The sequence below is a fragment of the Venustampulla echinocandica genome, assembly GCF_003357145.1.
Source record: "Venustampulla echinocandica strain BP 5553 chromosome Unknown scaffold_8, whole genome shotgun sequence".
NCBI lineage: Eukaryota > Fungi > Ascomycota > Leotiomycetes > Helotiales > Pleuroascaceae > Venustampulla > Venustampulla echinocandica.
The window spans coordinates 328,886-348,774 of record NW_022474213.1 but is presented as its reverse complement, the minus strand read 5'-3'; the positions used below and the strand labels follow the sequence as shown (position 1 = coordinate 348,774).

The following is a 19,889-nucleotide window of genomic DNA, read 5'->3' as shown; positions in this document are numbered from 1 at the left end:
TGTGTAATCCAAGACTTCTAAACAGTGAACGGGTGACGTGGCAGAGCTCTAGCCTTGCAACAATGAAGCAGCCAAAACAACCACGGTTGGGACTCTCATCCAGAATATACTCTAATGTCTGTAGGTATACCGTGAGGCTGACTTGAGTTGTCGGTTTTCGTGGTTCGCGTGCGAGGACTTTTAGGCGCTGAAATATGCAACCCTTCCTCATCTTTGTGAAACTCATCCAATCATCTCGTTCCTTTTCGTATGCACATGCGCCTAAACTTTCAGCATAACACAGCCTCATAAGCGGCTCAAGCCAAGTCATTCTCAGAAACGGCCTCACCAACTTGATCCTCATTGCTCGTATAGAAACAATTACTCGACAAGTACTCGACAAGACTATCCTCGTCATCAAGCACGACATTATTACCACCACCAAAGCTATCAAACAACGAAAAGATACGAAAACGCACTACTTCACGGGGAAAAAAACATGGGTACCATATCAAGAAATACCACCCTGAAAATCAAGTCTCTCAGACCAGGTGGACTGAGGAGCATGGAGCCTGGCTAACAGTGTAACCCAGAAAGCCTCTAACGAGGAGGGAAAGAACGAGGCCTTCTAGGAAAGGATCGCCACTGAATTTACGACAGCTTTCAGCAGTGAGAGAACTGCAAGCATAGTGGTAGCATGATAAATCTGGAAACGGACCCGAATGACATGAAAACGCCTCAGGAATTTGGGTCTCAAGAGCAACTAGATTGGCTTATGAGAAGAAGTTCGATTACGAAGAAAAATGACTGCGTTTGGGATTTGCGCTGACTCGAAGGAGAGGTTTAGAGAGAAATAGAGTAAGAAGTTAGCGTCTAAGTTTCAGGTACGAATTGAAGAAAAGCCAAGAAAACGGCAGGAATGAAGGAAGCCAAGGGGATGATGCGGGAAGAGCATGGCTACGTATGAGCGAGGTGGCATGACGCTTTGTGCATGGGGTCTAAAGGGTGCTAGGACGATGATGTTTAGAGCTGTATAATGACCACTTGAATCGCTAGATCCCTTCTAGTCTAGAAATAACGTAATTATAGATATTATCCCTCCCCTTCAATATCATAGCTGTTTGACTTATGCTTTGGCTGGAATTTGAAGTCTTTGTGGGAAGGCCCAAGGAACATTTCACTACACGGTTGTTAGCATATACCCTCAATACGTAGGCTATTAGCACATACCTGATCTTGATCCAGTCCAGATAATTATCGCTCGCCAGCATAGTCTCTAGATCATTCCTGCCCCTATACGCAGGCGGCCTGTCTTGCAGATTTGGTGGCAAATGCTCCAGGAGCCCAATGGGAACATATCGATGAGCAAAGCTTAGCCACTCGAGGAGGAACCTCCGCGTTTGCCCGACTCCTACTTCATCCGAGCCCCATGCTTCGAGTCCGTAGCGGACGAACTTCTCGACATACCCAAGGCGTTCCGAGGCTGACTTGTCGAGGTATTGCCCTTTTTCAATCTCCTCGAATAGCCAGGGTTTAATGAGAGCTCCACGAGCAAGCATGACGGTGTCAACTCCTCCGTTCTGCACGTGGTCAAGATATTGAACGTGAGAGTAGCAATCTCCATTACCAATGAAGTATAGCTTGCCGTCTGGGGAATTTGGGAGCGTGCGCGCATCGGGTTCCCGTACGGTGTCAGCTAATTCGTCTTTCTTTCTATTGTACGATTTGACCAAGGCTGCGCACTCTGCGATATATGTCCAATCGGCACTCTTTGTATACCGCTGCTGTCTACTTCTGCCGTGAAGCGTAATTGCAGCACAGCCGGGAGCACCAAGCCTCTCCCGCGATTCGTAGCCGCCAAAGGCAAGACGTTCGATTGTTTTCTGCGCAGTGGGTTTGTTATCTTTCGTTCCCATCCGGATTTTTGCGGTGATTGGTATTTCTCCAGAGACGGCACTCATCCCACGGATCATTTTCTCCAATTTTGATGGAGCGTCAAGTAACGAAGAGCCTGCACCTGATCGATAGACCAATTCAATTGGGCATCCACAGTTCAAGTCGATGACTCGGAGATGCGGTAACATGTTGCTCAGAACTTCTGCTGCCTTGAGTGCTTGCCATGGCTTAGCAGCTGAGACCTGCGTGCCAAACTTCAGGTCCTTGGAGTTATCATAACCTTGGACGATAGAGGTAGGCGTGTACTTCGGCGGTGTAATCTCACTCTCGTGGGCTTTCATCAACGCCCATTCGGATTTCTGGCCTTGAATCAAGGGGATCGTCATCGCCATCTCGGAATAAGTCAATTGTGCTCCAAGCTCCACGCACATTCGTCGAAAGGGTAGGTTTCCTTGTGTTGTCAACGGAGCGAGGACTGGCGTCTCCGGACCGAAGTATATCCTCCGTTTCTCCGACGCGAGAAAAGGAGCCTCTGTATAACTAGCCCTGTGTTGTTCTCGTTGCTCCTCTATCTCTTCCTTTTTTGCTTGGTAGATCTTTTCCAATTCTTTTGTCTCCTTCTCCAGCCAATCACAGTATTTATCTGCCTTTTCCGTCTTCGTTCTTTTTCTTGACAGGTCCACTTTCGCCTCTGTTGAAACAATATTGACGACCCCTACGCGGTTTTCGTTGTCGTCCTGATTCCCAGGTGCCACATCGTCCCTCTCAACCAGGACCAATTCTTTCCGGCCGTCTTCTCTCTCAATTTCTTTGGAGTGACTTGATACGAATCGGCATTTCCATCCAGCGTGACACTTGCCATTGACTTCCCACACCGGGCATTTTCCATTGAAGGTGGTCAAGTCTTCCCTCTTTCCCTCTTTAAGATATTTCCTCAGGTCATGTGTGCAGGAGCATTTGTCCCCAAATCTGCACTCCTTCGGCGAAAATTCAGGGCTGTTGGCTAGTGTATTGCATAATCTGATACTGTCGTACCAGGATCCGAATTCACGATTTTTGTTCTGGCCCTTTTCTTTCTTCTTCTTTTTACCACCGCCTGATTTATCCCGTGAATCGGTTGGAAGTCTTGCCTCTGCAGCATCGTCGTCGATAATTGTATCTGTAGCTGGTTTCGCCGGGCCGCGCCTGTATGTGTCGATGAGATATCTAGCAGGGTTAGTCAGTAAGGGGATAACGCCAATTGGCAGGTTTGTAGAGCAAATAGTGAAAATAAGTACGAGAAAAGGGCACTCACTCAGCTTTCACCAATGCTATTCCTTTTACCTTGTCCCGCGAATCGGTCTTAGGGACGGCCGTCTCAGGTTCGTCGAGCTTCACCCGTTTTGCGGCAGGTTCTCCCGAAACTTCAGGAGCTACCTGGGCATCATTGCCTATCGCGCCATTGCTTTCCCGCTTTTCGCCTTGGGTGGCAGTTGTGACCGCCGAAACTGGTTGTGCTGTTGTTGTGACAGCTTCTTGTGATAGCTCGACTTCTGCCGGTCTCTTGACAGATTCTACAGGTTTAACCTGGTCCTGAACCTGCTCGCCCATTCTGGTAGAATTGGCCTTAATGGCAAATTCGTGGGTGAGAGACGTTGGTGGAATTCCGAGGTGGATATACTTCGCAGGTGTAGATACTGAGCTCCCCTCTTGCCCCTCAAACTTTTTCACAGGGAGAATGGATCTTATCGCTTATCTTAGCGTCCTCGGGGTCACGACCACTAAGCAAGCTAACCCCATAGGCTGCCCCTTTCTTTTTGCAGTGCTACTCCCCGCATATAGTACGACATATGATATATCATTTGTTTCAAACAGACTAATAGCTGGTTATCGTTATCGTTAGAATTTGTCCTAGATTGGGCTGCAATAAATCCCCAATATTGTCGCGACACGAGTGAGATGGGTTATGAGTCCTGACTGCCGTGATCCAGGCCCCGCCGATCGCTTGAAACCAACACTACAGGGGCAGTTGAGCATCCTCATGCAACACTCACTCTTACTAATGATACCTCTATTCAATACCAGCCACCTTCTCTCCTTTCCAGCAGACAATGCGAAGCACGACCTTCACCTCCAGTTCTAGCTCGAGACTCCGAAGGCCCAAGCACAATGGCTGATTCCTCCAAGTCAGAGAGGCGCCAGTCCATCAAGACTGGCAAGCTCGTGCGCTCGCAGAAGATCATTCAGCTATCTCCCTCCGACATGAGAGCGCCCGACATTCCAGAGGACGCAGAACTCCCACGACAGGCTCCGACGAGAAGCCATACACCAGGACATCTTTCGACGAAGAGTCAAGACCGGCGGAAGAAAGCCTCCGATCTAGCCCTACGGCAGCGCTCCCAATCTCTGTCGCAGAAAGACAGCCAGTTGGAATCCCCTAAATCAGTGAAATCACCAACTACTCCAGGACCTGCAAGAAATGTACCAAGACAAGACAACCCACTCTCTCCGCCAATCTCAAGCACACCTTCTGCAGCGGCCTCCAATGCTGCTGCTAGTCCCGCTCTCACCAGACCCCTAAATCTCCGATCGACATCCGCAATCGCATCGAAACCGCAGGAAGGCACTCCATCACCAACTCCAGTTCGAAATGGCCCTCCAGCCCAGCGCCCTCCGCGAGGGGTACACAGATCCTTTCCGCCTCTCGCGGACCCGAGGACAGCGCCAGACGTGCAGCCTGCACCTGCAAGCGGCATGTACTGGTCTCGAGCCCCCGTATCAGGAGCCCCCCACACCTCCCTACGAGCACATACGACTACGTTAATAGGTTCGAACATATATATATTTGGAGGCTGTGATTCGCGGAGTTGTTTCAACGAGTTATACGTTTTGGACGCCGATGCATTTTACCTCTCCTGTCCGCACGTCTGCGGAGATATACCTGTACCGTTGCGAGCGATGACCTGCACGGCGGTGGGCAAGAAACTAATTGTCTTTGGAGGCGGCGATGGACCTGCATATTACAACGATGTCTACGTTCTCGATACGGTGAATTTCCGATGGAGCAAGCCGAAGATTGGCGGAGATCGACAGCCCAGCAAACGGAGGGCACATACGGCGTGTCTATACCGGAATGGAATATATATATTTGGCGGAGGCGATGGAGTCCGTGCTCTGAACGATGTGTGGAGGCTGGACGTCGCAGACACGAATAAGATGTCGTGGAAACTGATATCAGCACCGTCATCGGCTGTGATGGAGGACAAAACGAAGCCGAAGGCACGAGGATACCACACGGCAAACATGGTCGGGAGCAAGCTTATTATATTCGGCGGCTCGGACGGCGGGGAGTGTTTTAGGGATGTATGGGTCTTTGATGTAGAGACGCTGCAATTCTCGCACGTCCATATCCCGCTGTCCTACCCCCGGCTCTCGCATACAGCCACAATCGTCGGATCGTACCTCTTCGTTATAGGCGGCCACGACGGCGTCGAATATTCCAACGAGGTCCTGCTACTAAACCTCGTCACGATGGTGTGGGATAAGCGCAAGATCTACGGCGAGCCACCAAGGCCGCGGGGATATCACGGCACGGTACTACACGACAGCCGACTTGTGGTGGTTGGAGGATTCGACGGCGGGGAAGTGTTTGGCGACGTGCAAGTGCTCGAATTAGCTGTCCATGCTTATTACAGCCAGATCAGCCATTTCCGTATTGACGTTTAAGGGATATTTATTCATTGGAATTTTTAAAGGGACGGGGGGGACTTTTTTCTTGTTATTTATCTGAAAAAGGCATATGCCTTTTTCCCCGCGAATAAGGAGGGGAGGAGTTTATGATTTTACGACCACCATATATGAGAGAGGATATTTTTTGCATAGAAGCAAGCAGATTTTAAACTGAGAAGTGAAGAGATTCTGCATTATAAATGAATGGGCTCTCAAGGATTTGTGACAACCATGAATGATTTTCTATTTACAGTTTAGGAGATTTCGATGCTTTGCTTCCCGTTTCGTCGTTGTGGTAAGCACAGATAACGCCGTTTCCCAATACCCCCTAGTACACTTTCTGTTATACAGATACAACAACGCCATTTGTGCTGAGGTAAAATCCGCCATGCCTCCTTATGATGCTTTCTTTCAATTAACTTTATTTCCGGTCCCGTTCGTTCGTAGCTAGCGCAATTGTATATTAACGAGTGGCTTGAGCTTCCTTCTTGCGTTCTGCTATCTTGCGCTCTTCGGCCTCGACCATATCTATTCACCATAAGTTAGCAACCCGTCTACAACTTTCCACAATTGATAATAATGGGAGAAAAGGGGAACATACCACGCCATAGATCCTCACCCTGATAAGCCTCATGATGGATCTTCTTCTCAATCATATGCTTATGCTCCGGGTCATCAGGGTCAACAATCATAACCGTCTCCCACCTCCCCTTCCCCTTCGCCGCATCCCCCGCCTCCAGCGCCGCCGTCGCAACCAACACCGCGAGCGTCAAGCCCTGCGCGTAAACTCTCGCCTGCACCAATTTCTGCGCCTTGGGTAGATGCGGATTCCGGCCTACGATCGCAAACGCGATGATCATACTGGCAATCCATGACGCGGTGACGATCGGGTATCTGTTCTCGCGGCCCCAGTTCTTGATCTTGGTGGATGTGCTCTCGTTTGCGTGCAGCAGCTCTAGTTCTATGGCTGCGCGGTCCTTGTATAGCCGTTGGGGCTCGCGGTTGAATTCGTAGCCTCGCGAGGCGCGGTCTGCGTTGATGATGGCCACGAAGGTTCCGGTGGAGGTGACGAGGAAGGCTTTCATGGGGATAGTGAGGTTCTTGATGAGTTGGTAGCGGCGTTGGCCGCCGAAGACTGCAGCTCCGCCCTGGAGTTCATTATCATTAGCTTGTTATTCCCTTTTTTCTTTTTTTCTCCCCTTAGAATTTGCAGTTTTGAGGGGATGGCGTATAAACGTATAGTGGGGGATGGGGCGGGGGAAATAAACGTACGATTGCGAGACCGAGGAGACCACCATTAATACCGCCCTTGACGGCGGTATTGTAATGGGCTTGCTCTTCCTCCTTGCTAAGGATCTTCATTGTAAGGTATGTGAGGTGTTATTTGTTTTGTTGTGGGAGGATTGAAGGAGTTTTTGGATTTTTGGTGGTTGTGGTAGTCGGGAAGATCTCCGGCTCTGGGGAAATTTATATTAAAAACTGCGGCAAAACCGGCGGGTCAGGGATCTCGTCACACGCAGTTAAGTAAGTACGGGGATTTCGGAGGAGGGTATCGACAATTTTCCGTAGATGCTGTTTTTTGTTTTCGAGAAGATGGATGAACAAAGAGGCAAAATATAAATGTTATGGAGGCTCTTCAGAATTTTGCAGTGGCGGACGACCCCTAAGGGAATAAATACCAAATACACAGATCCCGCTTCCGTGGAAATGCTCGAGACTCGTATGTTACGTCTAAACTGGTTCTAGTCTCCGCTGAGTCCTGACATCATTTTGGGGGCTGCTGATTCGCTGGGTGTGTTGATTAGTCAGGAAAGGGCCAGCCACAGGGCGCAGGATACCGAAGTATCTCCCGCTGTTCGCCGAATGAGCGGCGCGTGACGAAATGATTTATGCTTGATGATGGTCGTCCGTTGCGAGGATTTATTATTATTAGTTATCATGTATCTGCACGATGATGGCTATGCTTCCCGATGCCTTTCCTACGAGGCCCTTCCGGTTTGTTCCTCTCTGCTTCAGCTTCAGCCCCGGCTCCTATTCCTTTTCGCTGTCGTGATGATTAGGAAGGCGGCGGTCTCCTGGCTACGAGCTACGATCGGGTCGCGATGCGTGACAGCAGGACTTGGCGATATAAGCCAGTCATAAATAAAGTGGTTACCGAAGGCCGAGGAAGGACAGAGGGAGAGCGACATATTTCCTGCGTGCTTGGAAATGCCATTACGAAAGTACCGGCCTTTTGTTTTGCATGACGAGACTGGCTGATGGACTGACTTGACTGACTTGCGGTAATGGATGTACTGGATGTACGAGTACTGTACCTGGGTACCTTATGTAGTTCTATCGGGGACGCAATCGGAGCTGGTCGTGGCTCTAGAGCTGTAAGCGGTGGCTCTACCGTGGCTCTGGGGGGGGTAGATGGCGGGCATGTGAAGATGGTGATGACGACGCCAGGTGCTTGGAGATGAACAGACAGACATACGAAATATACGCCGGGAAATTGTACATATACGTTGGGGATTTGTATAGCTTCCCTTCGGAGTAAAGAAGGGGCGATATCAGACTGCAGGCTGCAGGCTGCAAACGGCGGAGAGAGTGGAGAGTGGAGAGCGGAGAGCGGAGAGCGGAGAGTGGAGGGACCGTCGGGGACCTTTCTCTTCTACAAGTCCAGTAGCAGCGGCACCGGTAGACGGCTGTACTACTGTTGGAGCATCTCGTGCTCTCTTGTAATAAGTGTGCCGTCGGGCCTCCACTACGCCCTAATTAGTCTCGCGCCAAACCGCCGGGATATGCGAACTACGTCTCTCTGCGTGCTAGTGCGACCATATATACTCCAGCAGAGAGTCTAGAGAGTCGAGAGAGTCGAGAGAGTCCAGAGAAGTCTACAGAGCCATGTCTTTTCTTGTTTCTTGAGTAGTCTGGTGTTTATTTACTAGCAGCAGCTTTGCCAGCTTTAGCCAGTGAGCCAGCAGCCGACCCGCTGGAACCGAGTCCCGACACAGCGCAGAGCAGAGCAGCAGCGCAGGTTGCAACTGCTGGTGGTGGGGCCCGAACCACCGTAGTTTATTATGCACTCTTATTTATTTATTTGTTACGATGGTTAGGATTATAATTGGAGTATTATTGAGCTCTTGACCTCTTGGCTGGTTTCCCTCGACATGGGACTGGGATGGGCGCGCGGTTGCGGACGTGGGTTAGGATGTGAGGATGTTAGGGATGTTAGGGAGGTTAGGGATGTTAGGATGTTCGGATGTGCCAGTGTGCCAGTGTGGACGTTGGGACGTTGGGATGTTCCCTTAGCGGGCTGCGGGCACTTAAGTGTTTAACAGCTGGGACATGAACTTGAAGGAGTTGGCCTGGCCTGGCCTGCCTTGAACTTGATTTGACTTGATTTGACTTGGGGCCAGAACACCTTATGGCAAGTATACGCAAGTACATACATACACGCAAGTGCAAGGAGTCGTCTTTCGCTGCGTCTAGATTATTCCAGATTACAGCACGGCACAATGCAACTGCAGATGCAACTGCAGAGGCAAATGCAAATGCAAGAAGCAGCCGGACCTTGGAAAAGCACGGCCTCCCTCTTTGATTAAGGGTTCGATCGCATGGCAGCACATTTCGGTGATATGTGCCTAATACCTATAGGTGATACCTGCCGACTCACCGCTCCCCGATGAATCTTGGTACGAGGACGGTGATTATTCTTGTCCTTGGGCCCTGGGGGATCCTTAGCTGTTGTGCTACCGCGCTATCATTACATAACTCCCTTACCTTGCGCCAGGCATAGAGCGTGGGGAGTCATAATTAGCACTGAGCCTCGTCTGCGAAGCACCTTATGAGCTGCCTCTTAACTCACAGTTCTCCCCTCCCCCTCAAGTACGAAGTGGCAGCAGCGTGGTCGCCCCCGACTCCCCCCAGTGCACCAGGCCGCCGCTCACCGCCGGCGATCACTACTGGCCAGCTAGTAGGCCAGTGACAGGAGGAGAGGGGAGTAATTCAAGTTAAAAACCCTGCTGTCTCCCCCCCGTAAACCGTCCTTCAGAGTCGATGTGCAATAGCAGTCAGTCAGTGCCTCTTGAAGTGTCTCTGATTTATCTATCTACATATCTCCATCCATACTCTGCCTACCTACTTACCTACCTACCTACCTACCTACCTACCTACCTAGGCACATAACTATATCTACCTCGTGCCTATTGACTTTGATATTATATTATATTATTGTCATTATTACTATTACTATTAGTTGACCTAACCTGCCTTCCCATTACTCGGGCTTCCTTGCAAAAAGCAACCGTGATGAAGGGCCTCTTCGATTGGCTGTCTCCGGGTGCTGGTGCTGTTGGTGCTGGTGCTGCTACCACTCCCAAGCCGCCCACGCCCACGCCCGCGCTCGCACTCGCTCCCACTCTTCCCTCGGCCGCTGCTAACGCCGCACCTCTGGCTTGCGACTGGTCGCCCGCCAGTACCAAGACCAAGACCACCAGCACCCAGAGTAGTACCACTACCACTCGTACTTTATTTGGCTCCATCCACGCATCTTCATCCTCACATTCATACTCACCTTCACCTTCATCACACTCCCTTCCGCCGCCCCCGTCCTCTGCCTCTTCCTCCTCGTCCTCGTCCGCCTCCCTTGATCAGCCTCTCACGCCTGACAGTAACGACACCCACCACCGCGCCCTTCGCCTGAACATGCCGGTGACCTCTCCCATCGACATCGCCACACCTACTCGAAACGCTTCCTCGTCCCCCGCATCGCAGGGCAACACCAAGAACAATACCACCACCACCACCACCAATTATCCCGACACCGATTCCAGGACCTCTGCAATCATGAGCGGCACCGCCTTCGACTCGGCCATGGGCAAATCCAGGCAGGACTCCTTCGCCGGGGCCAGGCCCATCACCATGAACAACCCCAATAGACAGAACGAGAGCCGGCAGCGGCGAGAGTCGCTGGCCGGAAGCCTGGTCCAGGGCATGAGCTGGGGAGGGGTTTCCGTGGGAAGTTGGATTCGAGACGAGTAAGTGATCCTGTACTTTTTTTCTTGCTGTATAAAAGTGCCGGCTGGGAATGTCGAGTCCGGCACTCGTCAGCGCACGATGCTATCATCACCCTCGCGCCACCGCGCCACCGTTACTGGCATGCGGCTGACCCGGCCTTCAGTATAATCATGGCCGGCACCTCACCGTTCCCATATCAATCGCCATCATATCATTCTTCCTCTTACCTACCTAAACTCGAGGCCAATTTCATGAAAGACTTCGCCTGCTGTGGCCAGACCTTGCCGACGCTGCATGACCTATTGCAACATTACGAGGAGAGCCACGCCCAGCAAACGCCGCAGTCATTGCGAACGGCATCTGCAGCAGCCCGGGCAAGAGAGAATTCGACACCAAACAGCAAGGCGGCTATCGCAGCACAAGCAGCCACGGCGGTTCAGCAACAGGCTCAGCAACAGCAGCACCAGCACCAACAGCCCTCACAACCACAACGCCTGCAGATGCCACAAGGCGGACCCAGCGTCGGTGGAATCCAGCTGATGCGGCAACAACAACAGTCACAGCCAAATACCCCAACCCAAAATAATATTCAGCAGGCCGACTCCGAAATGGATGGGGTGGAGGATATGGAGATGGATGACGCAATAGGCCATATGGGTACGGAACCCAATACTCCTGTCCAGAAGCATCAGAAACCGGTGCAGACACAGCCTTCGCTCTTCGGACAGCAGCAACGGCCAACCCTGAATCTCAATTCGAACGGTCTCCAACACTCCGGGCTTCGAACGTCGCAACCGCCAACACCTGCCACATCGGGATTCGGCTTCCAGAACAACCCAACCGTTTCATCTGTCAACACCCCAACGCTCAGCACCCAGTCCCTATCTCAGCAGCAGACGTTCTCTCCCGATACCTCCGTTCCGGGTACCCCCGCTGGCGACGATGATGACTTCTCCAATATGCCGATGAACATGAGAATGGCGGGCATGAACTTCCCCTTCGGGTTTGGAGCAAATGATCTAGGAATCGACCTTTGCATCGACGAACCAGCCAAGCGCTTATACAGTCCAAATGGAGGCCTAGGCAACCAACGAGCAATTCAGCAGCAGTTTGCGCAATTCAACCTCGGCCAAGGCCAGAACCAGTACGAAAATAATAGCGAGCTTATCAGAGCTTATCGCCAACAACAACTTATGGCGATGAACGCAATGGGCAACCCTGCAGCAGCAGCAGCTCTCATGATGGCCGAGGAGAACAAACCCTTCAAATGTCCTGTCGTCGGCTGCGAAAAAGCTTATAAAAATCAAAACGGCCTCAAGTATGTATTCATTACCCCGCAACACTCTGCACCCACTAACTCCAGCTTAGATATCACAAGACGCACGGTCACCAGACCCAACAATTACACGAGAATGGTGATGGTACATTCTCGATTGTCAACCCCGAGACATCAACACCATATCCAGGCACTCTAGGCATGGAGAAGGAGAAGCCTTACAAGTGTGAGGTTTGCGGCAAGCGATATAAGAACTTGAACGGTCTTAAATATGTAAGCAGTCTATTCCATCACTTGATAACCCTGCTAACAGCATCGCAGCACAAGCAACATTCGCCTCCTTGTAACCCGGACCTGAAGCTCAGCAACCACATTGCCGCTGCGGGACTGGGCGCAATGGGAGTTAACGTAGCTGGATTGCCCGGCATTGGCGAAGAAAACATGATGTGATAGCACTCCCCAATTGCTCGACCAACGGCCACCAAACAGCCTACCCGCATGCACATATAACGTGTGGATCCTGGGACCTCTCCGCTTCTCTTCTTTTAATCATTTATATCGGCGCACATGTTTCGACAAAAATTGCATTGGGCGGAGTTAATACATCACGAGCAAAGACTATACCCGGATAGATTGATTGGCGAAAAAGACTTTGGATTGGATAGATGCGATTTACGACATAAAACTAACACCACTCGAGTACGCACATAAAAACTCGGTCGGCCTCGACTGCACATGGAAACGATAACTTCCTTTCTCCGGTCAATATTTCGCCTGGCGGTATCGCTCGCAACCTTTTTTGCTACTCTTCGCTCCTCATGCTTTACAATTTTCTTGTTCCAGTCTCGGTGCATTGGTCTCAATTTTTGCATTCCTTGTTTGCTATTCGGGGGTTGTTCCAGCATGGGCGTAATGGACAGAAGAAGTTTATTGATCGCTCATAGAGTTGCATTTTTTTTTGTTTTTTTGACCCTTTCGTTTCTTTGTATCTACGTATTGTCAAAAGTCTTGTATTTGGCTTTTTTATTTTTAGGCAGGGAGGTTAGCTGAGCTGTGCACATGAGCATTGCGAACATGGATCTCGCCTCTCATCCGAGCATTAGAGATGCGCGAGACAACAGAGAAAGGCAATAGAAAGGCTGGCAGCATGAGCGATGATAGCTATGTCGTTAATGTTGAAGTATAATAGATAGGTTTAGACAGATGTCCCAGGGGGCCATCTGTTCGCAAAAACTGTGGGGAATGAAATCAAACAATCAAAGTTTCCTGCAAATCCCTACTTCCCTAACTGAGAGCCGCTCGCTCCCAATGACCAGCAAGCACCCATTTCCCCAAGTAGGCTACATGCCCACCGAGGCAAAACGGGTTCCCATTTGCTGACTCGAGGCAAACACTACTACACTCTCAGCTCAGCCCGGAAGTCGGAATCAGGCAAGCCCACTAATTTAGAATCCCGAGGAACACTTTATAAATCCTGACTCGTGCCTGCTCCTGCTCATAGCTCAGGAAAACAAGCCGGCACATCCCAGCGGCGGTTCCCACTATCCCGGTACCGGAAATCTCCGGGCCCCGCTCCGCGCGCCCGGAAACCCACGTGGGAGGGCTGGAAGGGCTGGCATTTGTGTGTTCCGCAGGTGCGAGGTGCGAGGAGTGGGAGCTGGGTATGGGCGTGGCTTTTTGGGTTTTATGATGGTGGGTGGGTGGCGATTGGTTGGGGGGAGGTGGGCGGTGGGTGAGTGGATGGGCGCTTGGGAGGGCTAAGAGAATAATGGGTTTTATGATGGGAGGGAGGATGTTGGGCAGGTGGGAGGGAGGTAGAAGGGATGGGAAGCTTCGTTGGTTTGGGCTTGCCTTGGTGAAGAAGGGGGTGGTAGTACGGATGTATGGGATTTATTAGAGTTTCGGCAACGAGTCAGCGGGGGCTGTGATGTCGTGTTTTTGGGAATATTGGTGAGGTTGCGAGATCGGGAAGGGGAACGGGAGGTGTTAGGGTCCTGGTTTGGGCGTGTTGAGGTAAGTGAGTTCATGAGTTGTGAGTGGAGAATATGTAGTAGCACATATTATTGCTGTCTAGGTTTTGCGGAATTTGCATGGGGTTTAAAGTGGGTTGGGGGGTTTGAGGGAGGGGGGTTGCAAGTGTAGAGGTGAGGAGTGAGGTACCTGATATATCCTAAATAAGGTCAAAAAGTAGTGGCCATCTTTGCTTATTACACTCTTATAGATCAATAATGAGCCAGGCCTACACAACTGTACCATATTCCTCATCTATTAGAGAATCAATCATCCAGGACACACCAGCAACTTCCATATTACTCTGCCACTCCTCATGTCAGACATCACCTGACCCCATGAATCATTTCTCTTGTCAATGAATCTCGACCGTATATCTATATCTAGCCTCTTCTTCACTCTTCGAAGCGTACAGCATAGAATATTACGATAAGCTCTGTAGAAGGAACGTCATATTCGAATGACGAACGTAATGGATCAGTATGATTATATATAAGAGCGTTTTTGACATTTACTTCCTCTCACTCAAGTGCAAAATCAAATTATCGTTCAACTATCTATCTATATCAACTACCCAGCTCGAATCCCACCGCAATAATGGAAGGAATGTCCGCCGAAGAAGCAACCAACAAAGTGCGCGGCCACAAAGCCGCACTGTCCAACCCTCGTACGCTCCCACTCCAACTTAATTAATTACCAATCCTCTAACCTGCCGCAAAATCAAGACGTCTCCTCCAACGCCAAGTCCCGCTCCAAGCAAGCAATCGACGACCTTGGCAACGCGCACTACGGCCAAGACATCGCGCAACAGGGTAAAGAGGAGGGACATGTGCTAGGTGGTTATAAGGCGTATGTTCACATCGGTTCCTGTTTTCCTGTTTTCCCTTGGCGCTCCTAGTGTCTATCCGTTTTCGTACAAGGGCTAATGTACGATCTAATTCATGATGTAGTGCTGTCAAGAACCCCAATGTTTCGGATCAGGGGAAGCAACATGCGAAGCAGAAGTTGAGGGAGAGAGGGAAGTAGGGCAATGACTTGATGATTTTATGAACTGTTTTAACAACGAAATATAAAAGTTTTGTATTTAGGCATATCGTAAATGCCGATGGTTCTGAGTGCGTTCGTGAGATTGTAAAAAAGAAGTGCCGCTTTCTGGCTTATATTAAGCCAAGACCTATTATTTTCTTGTTCGTCGGCTGCGTCCTAGTGCTCCAGGCTAGGCTCGCCGGGCGTGAGCAGTAACCGCTGCTTTAAACTAGGTGCATGTACCTTAGGCTTGGGGCGTGGTCTGGGCATGCCCAGGAAGGAGTGCATTGCAGGTGTACAAGGACTATTTTAGCGCTTCGAACGCCTTCTGGAATTCTAGGCATGTGGGTTTCGAGCACGTGAAGCTCTTGGGTGTAGGGATGTCGCTGCTTTTGGGAGTGTTTATCTCGCAAGGTTGGACGTATGGGGAATTTGAGTAGGGGACGGCTTGGAGATGGACTTGATTAATGGTGGTTGCTTTACATTGTGCTCGACTCGATTAAAAAAGAGGTGGAAATGCATTTTTGATATAGAGACATTAAATGGTAATTTTTGGTTGCATGTGTCAAGTTGATGTGATATTTACTTACTTCATTCTGATCCACCCCAATTAATCATTAGAAATCAATCACATCAACCGCCCTGCTAACTCCTCAAACATAGCAGAGCCAACACATCCACCGCCCACCATCAACTCAGGTGAAGAACGGAGGGCACTTGAGGCGGCTTTGCATGACATCACGCCGCTCATCAGGCCAAGAAGTGCAATTGAATGCCTATTCAGCCCAGCGGCCAAGAGGTAATGGCATCGCTGGTTTGAGAAGGTAGGCAACTATCTTGTTCTCATTTGCAACACACCTAAAACCAGGTTTGATAATTCAACAGGCCAAGAGTATTCTCTATGGCAATTATGGTGCAATTCACCGGCCAAGATATAGCATGTAAGCACTAGCTACGAAGTAACTGGGCAACCCTCTTGACAGGAATGGAAGGCAGTGATATTTATTGCCAAGAAGACAATACAATTCACTAGATTACTTGATCATCAGAATTGCCAAGACATTGGTAGAAGAGGGAAGTTGAAAAACAAAGCGCACATACGGTGCTTATGAGGATAATGGGGATATACCCTGGGGATCAAGTTCTGTTTAGGAAAGGAGTTCAAGCAGGATATATACTCCGCACTATGTACATGTACCAAGTACATCGACTTCGATCTTGATATGTCCAGGTCCGGAACAGGGAACAGGGCCCGATTGGGTTTCATTTGCCATGACAGTTGACCCACTTCACCTCTTTACCCAGGCGTATGCCTTACCACCGTTAGATCTCTACACGTTACATAGCGCCTGGCGTAGCTGAACCCACAGGGTAATGATAATCCTTAAAAGATGGCAAAGATGCAGGCTTACCAACTTATATAGGCCGTTAATTACCGCATTAGGAAATGAAAAACATGAATAAGTATTGCAACAATGACTACTCAGGAAACTTAGGCGACTCAGGCGATCGGGATATTCGCCAACCGTGGCGATCGCGTAAGTCGCAGCGGCCAAGTCCTTTACCCGGCCGTAGAACAAAAAAGGAAAAGATTCGAAGTTCAAGTACTCGAATAATAATACCAAGCTATCAGGCAGTTGGGCCAAGCGAACCCAGTACCCATAGGGCAGGTTTCAAGACCTCTGGGTAGTGGTGGGGCGACCAGAACGGGATTCTGTTGTGGCTTAACCGCGCGGCCCTCTTGCTATCTTGACCCCTGAGCCTGGTTCGTGGGATTTAATAAAAGGGGAAGTGTGTTTAGATGGCGTGGTTAAAGAATATGCAGTACGCTGCTTTTGGGTAATGTGCGGTAGCGAGACATAAAGGGGGGGGAAGGAATGCAGGGGCAAATGCGATGGTGACGGTAGTGGCTGGGAGTGAGATTTTGGTTGCGGAAGCGACATCATAGTTCAGCTCGTGTGGGATTGGGGAACAATCCGTCGGTCAGTTCGGAGATATCTCGTCGTTTTTTGTGTTGCTTATTTATTAATGATGTTTTGAGAATTCTTGGATATCCCAGCCCACGAGTTCGTATACTACCCCGCGTTGTAGGTTGCAAGTTGCTTTCTAGTCGTTCTTTATTGTCTGCTATAGATCAATCAATTCCAACTTGTATACATTTAAGTCGAACTACCGATCCACGATAGTTTCTGTTTATATCTATTTAATTTGGCTCATAATTTCACTCAATTCTCCTCCTTACTTGGACAGTCAGCCAAAGTTATCCTTGCTATAGCAGTGTTACAGATTAGCACCTTAAACAGTTTTACTTTTACAATATATTCCAAGTCACAAAGTATGAGGCAAAGATAAAGATTTTATAGTGAAAGCATATTTTCTTTTCTTCTAGTTATTCTTTTGGTTCTTCTTGTTACTAAGATAAAGGATATCTTTATTCGACTTTAACTATAAGGATAAAGATATTAAGAGAGGAGAAGAGAGAGTACGACTCTTCGAAGTGAATATATGTCTGTCCCTAGTCACGTGCTAGTCATGGCTCTAGCTATGTCACACCAAAGGAGCCTTAAGAAAATATGTAATGCTATTTTTCTAGAGAATGAACCCATAGCCTATGTCATTACTTATTGCCCACTACATCATAACCTAAAACCTAGCCTACCTTTCTTCACCGGACTAGAGGAACCAATAATCCGCAAGCGTTACAGAGTACGCCCTATTTCACAGGCTACAAAAAGCGCGGACAACTAACAACCTGACAGAGTGCTGGATTCAAGAGATCAACACCAGTATGCAAAGTTTCGATGAAGCAGCAGCCAAGGCTCTTGGAGATCGACTGCCGTTTCGCGTCTTTCTCTATCCACTTGCCCGAGATTTTGCTCCTGATTACGAGCAATCAGTCGCGTCCTTCATCCAAGGGCAGATTACAGACATATTCCAATCTGCAGCCACAGAAAGCCCGCTTATCAAACTACTTGCTGTGGAGATATGGGGGAAACGCGTGTTAATCGTCTTCGATGTGAACCACCAAAACTATGACTGGCAAACAGCGCATGACATCTCCAAGAATAATCCTCCTATTTTCCGATTTAAGCTGGGCAAAGATAAAAATAACGCGTTAATTACTAGAGACAAAGCTCTTGATTACCGAGTGAACTTTACTATCGCAGATCTTCACAAACGCAATGGCTATAGTGCTCATCCACCTTACGTGGCAGATCGCTCTCGAGGGGCAGCCCCACTACATTACAACGACCCTCGTAAGGTCTGATCTTGCAAACGATTATGTAGGTAGGTTCCTTTAAAAACTATATACTATATCAGCTAACTTCATGTACAGAATTACCGTGGGCAAGCACACGATCATTACAACTTGGGTCAAGCCAGTCATATGGACAGCCGTCAACCAGATCACGTAGCCTCAGAATATATCGCAAACTGGTCAAAGTCAACATGTAGCTAATGCCGCGGGAGGATATGACGTGCGATTCTGGGATTCTCAGGAAGGAGAGTCGGCAGGATAGAGACATTGGGTGGGGCCATTCAGATTATTCGGCATTATAATCACAAATTCAAGTCACGGTAATTCAAGGCAGGGCAAACTAGGTTTTGAAATTATGCAGGGGCTAGCATACCAAAACACAGGAACGGAAATAAATGCCATTAAAACACTAATCCTCCTCAACCAAGTGACGATATTGTATTGCGAGAATGGTATAAATCAGCCGCCAGGTGGCGGTGAATCTCTCGGGCCTCACCCGGACTGGCAGCCGTAGCCTTGGTTGCTACCTCCCCTCAACTCGTCCAACCCATCATTCCACAACTCCCCAGATCAGCCATTCCCAACAATGAGATCTAACTCTTCTTTCTCACCCACCAAGTCTCAAACTCTAGACAGCGGCTTGCCACCCTTGCCCACGACCTAGAATTGCGCGCCACGAACGAATAGCTTCGGAGTCAACGTCTCCAGTATCAAAGAAAACATCTCGAGAAGTGGCTTGATCCGGTGTATTATCAACGACTGGTGCAAACATTTCCGTGTACCGAATCGACCCGCCTTTAAGCTCAACGAGGCATGCAGACAAAATGTATGCCTAAGCAAATGTCAAAATTGCGAGGCCATATATTGCCAGCTTCAAGTCTTTCAATAGTATCTATCCTCTCTGCTAGGCCCGGTTGGCCAATTTAGCAAATTGGTCAACTAGATGACTGTTGGTATACAAATTTGTATGATTTGTCAGCGAATATTCCTCGTCAAAACTCCAGTTTATCTGCTTTCGGGGTTCTAATATTAAACGCCTTCAAAAACAATTTCAAAAAAAATATTTTAGGGAGAATGGCGCAATCCAGGAGTCGAACCTGGGACCTCTCGCAGGCTTTTTTAGTGAACCCTCTGGAGTCATGTTAGGAATGGTATCAGATGACAAGAATGATTTGAATACTTACAAGCGAGAATCATACCACTAGACCAATTGCGCTTGCTCGGTTAACATAAAACTCATTATTTCAATTTACAAGGTAGATTTCTACCGGAAAACTTCGGAGGTCTCAGCGGACACGAATAAATTATACCCTCATACATTAGGCAATATCCGACGCTAGTGGTAGCGATTCTAAAAGCGAGGATTTTCGCTGTACCTAAAAGGTCTCGCTATAACCTAGAATTTTTGTAAAGGGAAGAATCCTGTTTTTATCTAATCTTGCGATTTACTAGTACTAGCTTATTCAATTCATTTTGTTTTGAAAATATAAGAAATATATTAAAGTAACGAATAGAATCTATTGTTAGATCAGGTGACCTCTGGCTGCTTACTCAGCACTGCTTTGACCCGTACATAGGTATAATTCTCCTCCCCTGACAGGCTTCTCCTGGTCAGACTTAATACCATCACATACCTGCTCATTATTTGAGTGACACCACACTAACCAAATCCCTAGCACATCACCAAACCGCCTCTTCACACATGACACAGGCCGAGTTCTCATAACCTTGATA

At 49.0% G+C, this 19,889-nt stretch overlaps 6 protein-coding genes across 6 annotated transcripts; 4 read left to right on the top strand and 2 right to left on the bottom strand.

Moving 5' to 3' along the window:
* Window positions 1–360: 360 nt before the first annotated feature.
* Window positions 361–3,465, bottom strand: BP5553_08480 (tRNA-dihydrouridine(47) synthase [NAD(P)(+)]; the record flags this gene model as incomplete). Its single annotated transcript, XM_032017103.1, has 4 exons — window positions 361–384; window positions 585–657; window positions 1,210–3,081; window positions 3,170–3,465. 4 exons carry the CDS (start codon window positions 3,463–3,465, stop codon window positions 361–363), a joined length of 2,265 nt encoding a protein of 754 aa, XP_031866534.1.
* A 558-nt stretch (window positions 3,466–4,023) lies between these two features.
* Window positions 4,024–5,580, top strand: BP5553_08479 (Kelch motif; the record flags this gene model as incomplete). Its single annotated transcript, XM_032017102.1, has 1 exon — window positions 4,024–5,580. The coding sequence occupies one exon, from the start codon at window positions 4,024–4,026 to the stop codon at window positions 5,578–5,580; it is 1,557 nt and encodes a 518-aa protein (XP_031866533.1).
* A 466-nt stretch (window positions 5,581–6,046) lies between these two features.
* On the bottom strand, window positions 6,047–6,945 carry BP5553_08478 (Uncharacterized protein; the record flags this gene model as incomplete). The annotated part of the gene is made up of 3 exons (XM_032017101.1): window positions 6,047–6,111; window positions 6,185–6,731; window positions 6,856–6,945. 3 exons carry the CDS (start codon window positions 6,943–6,945, stop codon window positions 6,047–6,049), a joined length of 702 nt encoding a protein of 233 aa, XP_031866532.1.
* A 2,931-nt stretch (window positions 6,946–9,876) lies between these two features.
* Window positions 9,877–12,310, top strand: BP5553_08477 (uncharacterized protein; the record flags this gene model as incomplete). The annotated part of the gene is made up of 4 exons (XM_032017100.1): window positions 9,877–10,604; window positions 10,748–11,902; window positions 11,953–12,133; window positions 12,182–12,310. The coding sequence occupies 4 exons, from the start codon at window positions 9,877–9,879 to the stop codon at window positions 12,308–12,310; spliced, it is 2,193 nt and encodes a 730-aa protein (XP_031866531.1).
* Window positions 12,311–14,467: 2,157 nt separating this feature from the next.
* BP5553_08476 (uncharacterized protein) lies at window positions 14,468–14,896 on the top strand (the record flags this gene model as incomplete). Its single annotated transcript, XM_032017099.1, has 3 exons — window positions 14,468–14,537; window positions 14,596–14,719; window positions 14,821–14,896. 3 exons carry the CDS (start codon window positions 14,468–14,470, stop codon window positions 14,894–14,896), a joined length of 270 nt encoding a protein of 89 aa, XP_031866530.1.
* Window positions 14,897–17,684: 2,788 nt separating this feature from the next.
* BP5553_08475 (uncharacterized protein) lies at window positions 17,685–18,356 on the top strand (the record flags this gene model as incomplete). Its single annotated transcript, XM_032017098.1, has 2 exons — window positions 17,685–18,158; window positions 18,234–18,356. 2 exons carry the CDS (start codon window positions 17,685–17,687, stop codon window positions 18,354–18,356), a joined length of 597 nt encoding a protein of 198 aa, XP_031866529.1.
* Between the last annotated feature and the right edge of the window lie 1,533 nt (window positions 18,357–19,889).